We start from the raw sequence: 11,385 nt of genomic DNA on the forward strand, positions 1-11,385 counted from the left end.
ATAGGCTAGATCTGTGCCTGAACATGTGTGATCACTCAAGCTGCAAAATGACAATATGGGCATCCACTAAGAGCTGGACTGATTTTGAAACACTTCTATGTGGGGACACTTAAACTATATTATTATTTCACTCCTGAAGAAATGTAGCCACTTTGAAATCTTCTACAAAATCTTCATCCCACCCACTTACACTGTGCTGTGTTATTAATGCATTCAAGATTAGTTAGTGATTGTCCCTACCAGATATCATAGAGGAAGGAAAAGGGGCAAGAGAAAGAAAGGACAGGAGAAACACAAAGTTGCTCTTCCTACATTCCCCCACAGCATTTGCACACTACTACTTCCTGTTGATTGTCAAAAGCTCCGCCTCTCTCACAATATGTTTTTTCATGGTTTATTGCAAAGTGGTGACAGCTTTCCAGATTCCTTGGGAAATATTTGCAGCAAAAAACAAGTTTAGTAATTTTCAAGAATCAGAAAAACAGTGCTCCAAGATCCAGTATTTGTTCTGCTCTCTCCTATATGACTTCTGAAAAAAAAGTGTCATACAAAAACAAGCAGCAAAATGTCCCAAATTTTCCTTTCTCAAATGCCTAGTGAAATTTTTTAAGTCTTATCTCAGAAACAGCTGAAAGTAGATAAAGGACATTTGACAAATTTCTCTGTTGTACAATATCCAGGTTTAACTAGGAGCATAACATAACAAAAATGAAAGCCCAAATGATTCAAGTGGATTGAAGGCCTACTCCACTGCATATGTATAATCATATACAAGGAACAGCAAAATTCAGCAGCTGCTACTGTATCTGTAGCTTAACAGTGTCTGTCTCCAGTGGTCTTACTTCTCTGAGACTAGAAGTACAATTTTCATGCTATATGACAATTACATTCTTTTAAATCTTCAGAAAAGCACTGTCTACAACAGCAGACCATCTTTAAATTCCTGTGAAGGTGACATTATTTTTCACTGTCTTATTTACAGTGTATTTTAAAAGGAGAAATTTTGAAAAAAAGTTTTAAAAATACGATAGCAACCACAGATATGCTGCTGTTTTGAAAAGAAGCAGCAGACGATTACATTGAGGACCTTCTATTTGTCTCAAATTTTGTTTTATTAGTAGAAGTTTTAACCTGAAAATATATTGCATCTGTCCATTCATAGATCTCATTTTGTTCAGCTTTCTTCAATGAACCTTGCAAGAATCTATCTGAAGCATGTTGCTGCATTTTTAAAGTGTGTACCCTGGAGCCAATGTGAAACTGTGGTTTATTCGCATGACATGACAAGCCAGCACAGGCTGAAAAGCTGATCTAAAAAGTGGCTGGCTGGTGCTGACCTCTATACAGTTAAAGATGCCCTACTAGCTTAATGTTTGCTTTAATGGTTCTTATATTCCTTTTAGAGGCGGTCCCAAGGCTGAGCCCAGGACCCAAGTCTCCTACTTGTGAAGTTCTCCGTGTCCACAAATGCAGCCTCAGGAACAGTAAGGGCATGCTCTGAAGTGCACAGGGACCCTTGTTAATTCATAATGCCCCCACCTAGCTTTTACTCACTTTCTATCTTTAAAACAGGTTGAAGAAAATGGGAGAGCAGTCTATGTCTAGGAATATACCAGATAAAAGTAAGGAATCTGTTACTAGACAGTCTATTAATCCCCAATCACTTTTTCAGAGATGAGTATGAACAGCTATAAAGTAGACTGAATGCAAACTATAATCCCAGTTTTGACCGTGGTGTAAGTCATGGCCTTAAAAACACAGTATTCAGGAGAGAAAACAACCAACCAACCAAACAAAAAAAACCCACAACAAAACAAGTGCAAAACAGTATTATAATCAAAACATTTCCACATTTGAAAAAATTATGCCAATGGGAAATAGGTCCAAACCCTTTAAAAGGTTTCATCATGAAAGAAATTCTACAAGAAATATTTCCAGTGGGAATAATTCCTCATTCACAACTCATCTTACGCTGTTAAGCTGCTATAGCCACTTTGCCCTGAGTGTAGAAGAGCAAACTTTATGTCAATGCTTGTTTACATTTTCAGTATCATCAAAGACAAGTGTTCCTTAAAAACTTGAATTTATCCAATAGGTTCCACTTAAGAGTATGAGACTGTTTCTTTAAACACACAGAAGTACACATGAACATGCACACGCAACCTTCAAAATAATGGCTATAATGTTGTATTCTACAAATTGTGCTCATTCTCATGGGTAACTATGGAAGAAATAAAAAAAGGGGAATGTTTTTATCTTCTTTAAGACTGATATGATTGAAATATATTTGAGTAAAAGTAATTTTCTTGAAATAACTCTTCCTTCATAAATCTTACAGTGTCAGAGATCTTTTTCTGAACTCCTGGTGAAGAGTGATCATAACTCAATGTCCATAACTCCTTCAACGTGGAAGAATACATTTCCTACATGAAATTACAAAATGTACATGAAACAGTACTAAACTTTTACATGTAACTGTGATACTTAAAATAAAAATAGCCACATATCTTTCTAGTGATTATCATTAATATCATTCTCTTTTATTTACAGCTGTATAACTGAAAAAATAATCCTTAATTAGATAACATTTCTGATTTCCTTTCACCCATTAATCATTTGGACAAAATCACCTTCAATCATCCTTTCTCATTTTTCTTTTATTCTCCCATCTTTCCTGGTGGAAGAACAGCTGGTTCTCAATTTATGCAGCCATTAGTTAGAGCAGGCAATAAGTTTGGGGTTTTTTCCTACTTCAGCCTTACCCTCAACAATAAGTTTTCAATGTAATTAAGTCCCTCTATGCCTGGCACAATTGTCCTCCTCCATGTGATTTGGACATGAAGGGAATCAAATCCAGATCCTACAAACATCCCACTGATTACATGTCAAAAACCCCCAAGATACTCAACTGAAATTTCTGGTAGCTAGTATATGAGGATATTTTTTCCCTGAGATTTTCAGCAAGAAATTGCACAAATATTATTACTTATTCTAATGATATCTCTTTACTCTGGCACTTTTACACATTTTCTGTCTTTTCAAACGTGTAAAAATGTGAGAGGAAAAATTCCTCATTGCAGTGTATATGGTATTTTAGTCCTATCAGAAAGAATTATTTTTTAGTAGCAATATTACATTTTTGCATTAAACAATGGAAAACTAAAATTGAGCACCATCCTGGTCTTGTTTTCTGTATTGCCACTGTCAGAAGCATATTACAGCAAAGAGAAAAGCAATGGGACACTAGAAAAATGTTGGCATAATTTCTCAAATGAGACTCAGCAGCATAGTGAACAGGCTACTTTGCCATAAACAGGGATTTGGCTAATTTTGGGAAATAGGTAAAACTTTAAAAAAAAAAAAAAATCTAATGATCATCAAATGATTTAAAAATAAAGAGATCTTATTATGTAGTTATTATTCTAATCACACTTAGAAAAACTGCATAATCCTGCCTTCACCATAGTCACGTCTTCTTGTAAAAGGCTGATGTTCACAAATTACCTTTCAAGTTCCTCAATATGCCTCAAAAATCAAAAGAAAATTATAAAGAAAAATAAATCTTGTGGTTGTTTTAGAAGGCGCTGCTAGGAAATGAGTGAGACAAACTCAGATCTCTCTACTGTTTTGGTTGGGGTTTTTTTTAATAACTTAATATTTTAGCTGTAATAAATGTATCCCAAAATTAACTAGAAAGAATGGTCCAAAAACTCGTTGTGCAATACAGCACTAGCAACAGCAGGTTTCTGAATGTTGCAGTGAGAAAAACACTTTAGTATTTTTGGTAGCCCTATAATTATGTTTGTCTAATACAGTGTTCTATCCTGAGAGATGCTAAATACCCTCCAAAATTTAACTGTATCCTCAAGTCTCAATCAAGCTGATGTTCAGAGAAAGTACATAAGAAAAAGGCATTCCTTACTTGATTGCTCCAAAACTTAAGAATTGTATCAGTGTTGCTTGTCAATTACTGTATTTCTTGAAGAAGTCACGCTGTACTTTCCCTGGAAAGAGTAGAAAAACAAGCCGTGAAGTGTCTTTGATAACAAGTGGCTTTGATGTCTGTGGGATTTCAAGACACCTTACACACTGGAAACACTTGAAAACCTCAAGACAGGCATTTGTTCCCTCATGGCTTTGAAAGAAACAAGTCTGACTACTGAGCCCTTTTTGCCTTTAAGTTTAGGTGCCATAGAAACTCACCTGTACTAAGTTGCAGCATCCTCAGTTGAAGCTTACTCCCATTCTCATGCCACCAAGCTTTGTCATCTTGTGATTGAACTCAAACACGTCCTTGCAAGCCAAGACGGAGTATGGGTCACTCTCCAGTGCGATACCCACTAGGGAGTGCAAAGGACACAGCAGTCATTCATACGGCTCACTGGAGTCACTACGACTCATGAAACCTGGCATGGTGTTAACTGTTGCAAGTCTTTTCACAAACCACAGCTATTCCCAGGTAGCTTTTCCTTCCTCATTCCTGCAGCTGTTTTTCTTAGCCTTTATCTATCTGTCTAACAGCACATAGGAAAAGACTCAGATTGCTTGCATGTATGTGTGTCTCTATATACATGAGTACATATATTGGCACGTGTTTTGATGCAACAGGAAAGCCAGAAGTACTGCTGAAGCCTCTCTTTTTTAGTCTACTCTACTCTGACCCTGTACTAGCACTATTATCACTCCTTCCCAGCTGAGCTTGAATGACCTTGTTAGGGCAGCTATAAAGCTCCACAGCCAGAGGTTTCAATTTAGGAGGGAGTAAAGCATCTCTTTTTATTACCTCAGGAGAACCGAGCCAGTGCAGTACTCCAATTTATCGCCAGGAGCAGATGAGGTGGACTGGGAATTAGACCCACTTAACAACTGGTTTACACACTACTCTGTGTCATTCCTGCATGAGGCCACAGGAGGTTTATGGCTTATTCAGAAGAGCAATTGTTTCTGTATCACAGCAAAATATAGAATACAAATCAAAGCACATGGCTGTCTTGCAGTGAGGACTCCCCTTTTTCATCCTCTGTTATGTGTTTAAACAATAAAACAACAATTTGCTTACTGTAACCTTTCCTGTGGTTATGTGGAGAACATTTGGCTTAGGACATCAGTTTGTGCCTTCAGATAGAGATTCATTGGATTTTTACTAGACATGAAAGGCAGAGACCTTATTTTAAACACAAGATTTCTAAAATAGCATGAAATACTGTTTTCTTTATAGCTGATACAGACTGTGAGTGCCATTGACAAAGATGACCCTCCTCGAGGACACAAATTTTTCTTTGAGTTGGTGCCAGAATTTGCTGTTCATCCAAACTTCTCCATTGTAGACAACAAAGGTAATTACTGACCAGTGCTATCCCCTTCCTTGCCTCCCAGCCCCAATACCACATAAAACTTCACTCAGCAACATGTATTTATTCTGCTTTTCCATTCTAGATAACACAGCAGGAATTATGACTAGAAGAAATGGATACAGCCGTAGTAAGATGAGTACCTATCTCCTGCCAATCATAATATTTGACAATGACTACCCGATCCAGAGCAGCACTGGCACACTGACCATTCGAGTGTGTGCCTGCGACAGCCGGGGGAACATGCAGTCCTGCAGCGCTGAGGCCTTGCTCCTCCCTGCTGGCCTCAGCACAGGAGCACTCATTGCCATTCTCCTCTGCATCATTATCCTGCTAGGCAAGTACCTGTGATGAGACATTGAATTGACTAGGCAAAGGTCTGGTCAATTCTAGACCCCTGATATTCTTCAACCCCTCATTCACGTGACCCTGCAGAACAATATTTCATACCTGAAGTGTTGGGGGTTTTTGCTGTTGTTTTGGGTTTTTTTTAATCAGCTGTTTTCTAAGATGAAAGAGGAGCTGGGACAGTGGGAAAAGGAGATACTATGGGCTGGTTTTCATCATTACTATTCAGAAGAGTGTACAAGAAGAATGAGATGATCAATGTTATTTAGATGAAATACATTTTAAAGTCTAGGGCCAGTTTTAGATGATGCTCGCTCATTTGATCTTCATTTAGATCCAGGACTTTAAAATCATATTCCTGAAGGTGAGTGATAAGTTTCTCAGTGATTAAAAAATTATCACTTACACTATCTATTTAATCATGAATGATTTGTAATTTTTATACTCAGGAAATATTTAGCTCAAAAGCATAGAAGAGAACTGTTCAATTGCTTGCAAGTGGTAGTGAGAACAACTGATTAAATAAAGTGTGAGTGCAGAAGTTACATGGGTGGTTGGAGAGCAGAAGCATTAGAAAGATGAAGTAACAAATTAAGAGACTAGAATAAATGCTAGCTCATAACCTGGTGGAAAGAATTTTGAAATTGCAACTTGCATGTTTTGCTTACCAGAGAAGTGTCTCCTTAAAAGTGCCATCATCTCTACTTTCTGGTCAAACTCTGTGGAAAACTTCCTTCCCTTTCCAGCTGTCCTAGCCAACACAACTTGCCAAGGGAGCAGTGATAAATTTATGGGTGTCAGTTTACATAATTCTAAGGAGATCACTTTTTTTTTTTTTTTTCATTTTTTAGACTGGATTCAAGCTACCTCCAGTAAATAGTCAAAGGACCACAGAGACTGTTAGGAGAGGGACAATATGTAGGAACTATATCTGTACTGTTGGGCATAGGGAAGGAAGGATACTTGAACTCTGGCAAACTGTCCATACTGCTTAGGTTCAATCTTCATTGCTGACCTGGTTTCAGCATGAGCCAGCTTGGATTCCCCAGGGCGTTACCCAGGCATAGTCTGAGCATCAGAACTTTCAGGGCACCACTTCCAACAGACAATTACGGTTCAAACTTTGACAGATCTCAGTCTCCACCTTGCATAGTTCTTAAAACCATGTCAGCAGGTTCTGGGTTTTCAAAGCCACCCTTCATGCCCCAACACAGAGCATGAAATGTGTACCATGAAACACATACCCTTACTGGCTCACTATGAAAGCATCACTCAGATTGGCTACAATGCTTTAGTACAGAAATATTGAACTAAAACCAAAAATCAAAATGTGCCTTTAAAACCACAACGATAGCACACGAGACTCAGAATAGGCTCAGGTACCAGTGTTGTGCAAAACAACTGTGACTTTGTGTCTCTTGGCCCCAGCGTCAGAGACCCTGCTCTATTTAACGCTACAGACATAGCTGAAGCCAGAGTAGCATAAGGCTGAAGAGCAGCTAAACAGAATTGTTAGTCTACAGTTGGTGTGATTCTCAGCATCTTATTTATTTGTTCAACAAGACGTGGTGTGTTAGGATAGTAGAATGGTGTCATCATGCCCAAGGTAGGAGAGACATAATAAGTACCTGGCTGTGAAAGACACTTCTTCATAATAACCTTTTGCTGATCTGCCCTACTCTTGTACATGAAGTTCTTAAACTTTCTTAAGTGGGCTATTACTTGTCTAGCATTAGGAAAACTTGAAAAGAATGACTCCTGTACAAATACAAAAATCACAAACAAACAGAACAGAACAGAACAGCCTTTACTTTCACAACATTGTACCATGGCATGTGGAAGATATTTGGTCCCCTCTTCCTACCTGCATTATGTCCAATCTTCCCTTTTATTCACCAGTATTCAAGTCATTCAGAGTAAAAACTTTGCTCCTAAGACTCAACAAAAGTACTCAGCACAGCTGTAATGTGCAGTTCAGCAACCACTGTTATGCCTTATTGACAGATGATCTCGCTGACTCTCCTATTTACTCCAGCTACTGGAGCTAGGGTCAGATTTTTAAATGCTTTTAAGCATTGAACTCTTACTGAAATCAATAGCATTTAGACACCAGAATGTATTTGCAAATCTAACTTCAGTATTACATCTCCCTCTGCAGAGGTTCATTTTTGTGTCAAGCCTTACCTCTCCAAAGAGAAGAGTTATTCAACTAACATTAAACTAGGGGGATCATGTTTTTAAAAAGAAACGTTTCATAGCAAAGATTAGATTTCAATTCTTGCAGTTATTGAAGCCAAAAATAGTTTTGTCAATAATATTGATAGCTGAAGGTGTTAGGTTTTTATTTTCAGAAGGACCTATAGATCCCATTTTCAAAAGTGAATTAGGCACTTAGAAATACCTAAATCACTAGCTTTCAAGAGTGTGAATTACTTTTGCCAGGGAGATTCAACTACGTTTGATGAAATCAACCTTAGTGACTGCCAGGAAGGTGGTACTTCACAAAACTAAAATCAAAGTCAAACCCTGGTAGGATGATATATTTTACATTGTCTGCTTTTCAACTTCAGCTTAATTCTATATCTGTTTCAAATATATAATATTTTAATCATTGCTCTCATAAGTTTAAAAAAGCATAAGTTTTGAGTGCTATAAAATCATTATCATTTTTCCTTATTAACTTCAAATTGGACTTAGCTTTTATCACTATTTTCCTACTGAAAATCCCACCCTAACCTTAAAACTTTTCCAGTCCGACATGTACTGCAAAATGATTATTTATTTAATTTCTAACTCGCGTTTCTTCATCCATCTTTTGTTTCCTTTCAGTATTAGTTGTCTTGTTTATGGCTCTCAAGAGACAGAGAAAGAAAGAGCCCTTGATAATCTCAAAGGATGATGTTCGGGATAACATTGTGACCTACAATGATGAAGGAGGTGGGGAAGAAGACACCCAGGCTTTTGACATTGGCACACTGAGAAATCCAGAAGCAAGGGAGGAAAGTAAGATGAGAAGAGATGTTATCCCAGAAACTATATTTCAGATAAGAAGGACTGCACCTCTTTGGGAAAACATTGATGTCCAAGATTTTATTCATAGAAGGTTAAAGGAAAATGATTTAGACCCAGCTGCGCCTCCTTATGATTCATTAGCAACATATGCCTACGAAGGAAATGATTCCATAGCAAATTCACTCAGCTCCCTGGAATCACTTACCACGGAGGGCAACCAAGACTATGATTACCTCAGTGACTGGGGGCCTCGGTTTAAAAAACTAGCAGATATGTATGGTGGAGAAGACAGTGATCGAGACTGAGAAAGTAATCTGTGACCTGGTCAGTGTTAGTGGAATTCATGTCTATGTTACTAGATAAAGTGGCCTACTCTCTCTTACTTGGGAATAAAAAATTTACAAAAAATAGATGTTGTCTTAGTAAGGGTTTGCTTAATCAATAAGTCAACGTGAATGAATATGAATGATTTAGATTTTAAAAAGTCTATAATTCACCCTCTCTGCCTAGAAACCTCCGATGAAAGGTTTTTTATTGACAATGAAATTACAATAAAAGGCTTTTTGTGCCTTTAATGTTGAGATGGAAACTTAATTTTTTTTTAATTGCTTTGCATTACCTTTCCTACTAGCTGGGACAGTGTGCACCTGCATTGTAACATAATCTTAAAAATATACTTTAAAGAAGATTAATATTACTGCCATATTTATTGAGTTAAAGAATGTCTGTGTGTTTATGCATCATGATATTTTTATATATGTATATTTATATTTTTGTATTTTTATTAAATAAATCAGTATTTATAAAAACACTACTTACTCACGTACTTTGTTAATCGTAAGGAACTGTCCAGACTTTCTGAACAAAGGAAACGGCATATTGTGCAATATTTAATTTCTGAACGCATCTTCTTATGTTGGATTAGTGGTTGAAATGTACTGTGCAAGAACAATATGGAGAGAGTGCTCTGTAATGGGAATATAGTGTAGAAAAAAGAAAAATTATTTTGAAAAAATTATTATAAATAAATGTAGTCTGACTTGCAATGTGTATTACTATATGGCATTATAATATAGTTCCATTGTGAAACTCACTCCCACATACCTTCTTATATGAACAGGTAACCGGTGATAGGATTTAACAGATATATGCCTGGGGATTTAAGGAACCATGAAGGTTTATTCTGGTAGATATGAAAACAATTTTATAATATGCCTTTTAAAAAAATGGAATAATTAAGCAAACATCAACAATGAAAGGAAGGCTTTTGTATTCTAATCTTATTTTTCGGTTTTGAGGCAATTAGGCAAATCAGACACGCCACTAATAGCTTCTTTTTAAATCAAAGTCAGCCAAGCAATAAAAACAAAGTCCAACTAATATTTTATTAAAGATGTCAGTGTTCTTTTCCTTCACAGAAGTGCATACATTTGCATATTTTCTAAAGCATTAATGACAATCTTCAAGTATATATTTATGTTTAAAATATATTTGCTGGATCAGCTTTCATGCAATGCACATTTTTTCCACAACACAGGACAGGAGAAATTTACCTGGATCGCATGTGATCTGACTGAGAGTTGCAAGCTTCATCCATATTTGTTTTTAAAAAAAAGAAAAATAAAAGACCTCAAATGGATGAAAAAAAGTCAAAGTTTTCAACAATGTAGGATATACAGTATCCATAGCATTTCCATTTTTAATATCAACTTTAGGGAAAACCTAGTGCATACAGATGTCCAAAATAATCATGTTTAAAGGTTTTATCTAGATTACTTAGTTGTTTTTCAAATCTTTTCAGAAAGAAACTTAAGATACACATTGGCAATGTAATGTGGATTACTGAGGCACTCATCTCTTACCAAAAAGACAATAAAGAGGCTACATGTCGCTTCACCCAGATATAGGAACACACACCTGCCTAATATTTTCCTCTCTACTATGCTGACTTTCAGATTATTTCTCACAAATATCTCTTCACTATTATTTATTTTATCCCTTGACCATATTATTCTGACAGCCCCAAGGATGCATCTCAAGTTTTCTGACACTGAACTCCTTTTTTTTGGGAGGGTGTGTGTGTGGGTGTGTGTGTGTGGGGACTGGGCTTCCAAACAAGCACCTGAACAGCTCACTGTGAGCTGCATGTCAGGTCTGCAATACTATACTGCAAACAAAAAACTTCAGTGACACAAAACAGTCAAAATAATCTGCTGTCATGTGTCAGCCATGTACATGGATGACATGCAGTAACAAGGCATCAGTGTGTAGCTTGATGGCACAAGAATGCGTACTTCTTTTTTGTGTCTTGCCAGAGAAAACAAAAGACTTATGGAATGTATGTTCTCAAAAGTGTTGCTGGCAAATTGAAAGTACACAGGAATGTCTTTCAATGCAATTTTCATAACTTTAAGGCACTGCCTTAACATAGGATAAGAGGAAAAAAATGGACAATAAAACAACTATGTCCCTGAAAATAAATGACTGGGCAGGGGGGTGGGGGGTGTGTGGGGAGAAAAATCAAAAACCAAAACAAAACAAGAATATAGCAAAAACTTCCTTGACTTACAGAAGCTGTACACCCAAACCTCATCTTCAGTGACAAACACAGTAGATTGGACTAAGGGGAGAGCTTTTAGCAATCTTGTAAATTGTCATCAGAAATCTGAATATC

At 36.9% G+C, this 11,385-nt stretch overlaps 1 protein-coding gene across 3 annotated transcripts in view; it reads left to right on the forward strand.

The window, feature by feature from the left end:
• Positions 1–9,016, forward strand: part of CDH9 (cadherin 9) — a 79,247-nt gene extending 70,231 nt beyond the window's left edge. For all 3 annotated transcript variants that reach the window (XM_074893001.1, XM_074893012.1, XM_074893023.1), the window contains 3 exons: positions 5,219–5,336; positions 5,437–5,688; positions 8,529–9,016. In XM_074893001.1, the coding sequence (XP_074749102.1) occupies positions 5,219–5,336; positions 5,437–5,688; positions 8,529–9,016 (858 nt within the window). The remainder of the gene's footprint in view (positions 1–5,218; positions 5,337–5,436; positions 5,689–8,528) is intronic.
• Positions 9,017–11,385: the final 2,369 nt, after the last annotated feature.

Source organism: Strix uralensis, chromosome 1 (genome assembly GCF_047716275.1).
Source record: "Strix uralensis isolate ZFMK-TIS-50842 chromosome 1, bStrUra1, whole genome shotgun sequence".
Taxonomy (NCBI): domain Eukaryota; kingdom Metazoa; phylum Chordata; class Aves; order Strigiformes; family Strigidae; genus Strix; species Strix uralensis.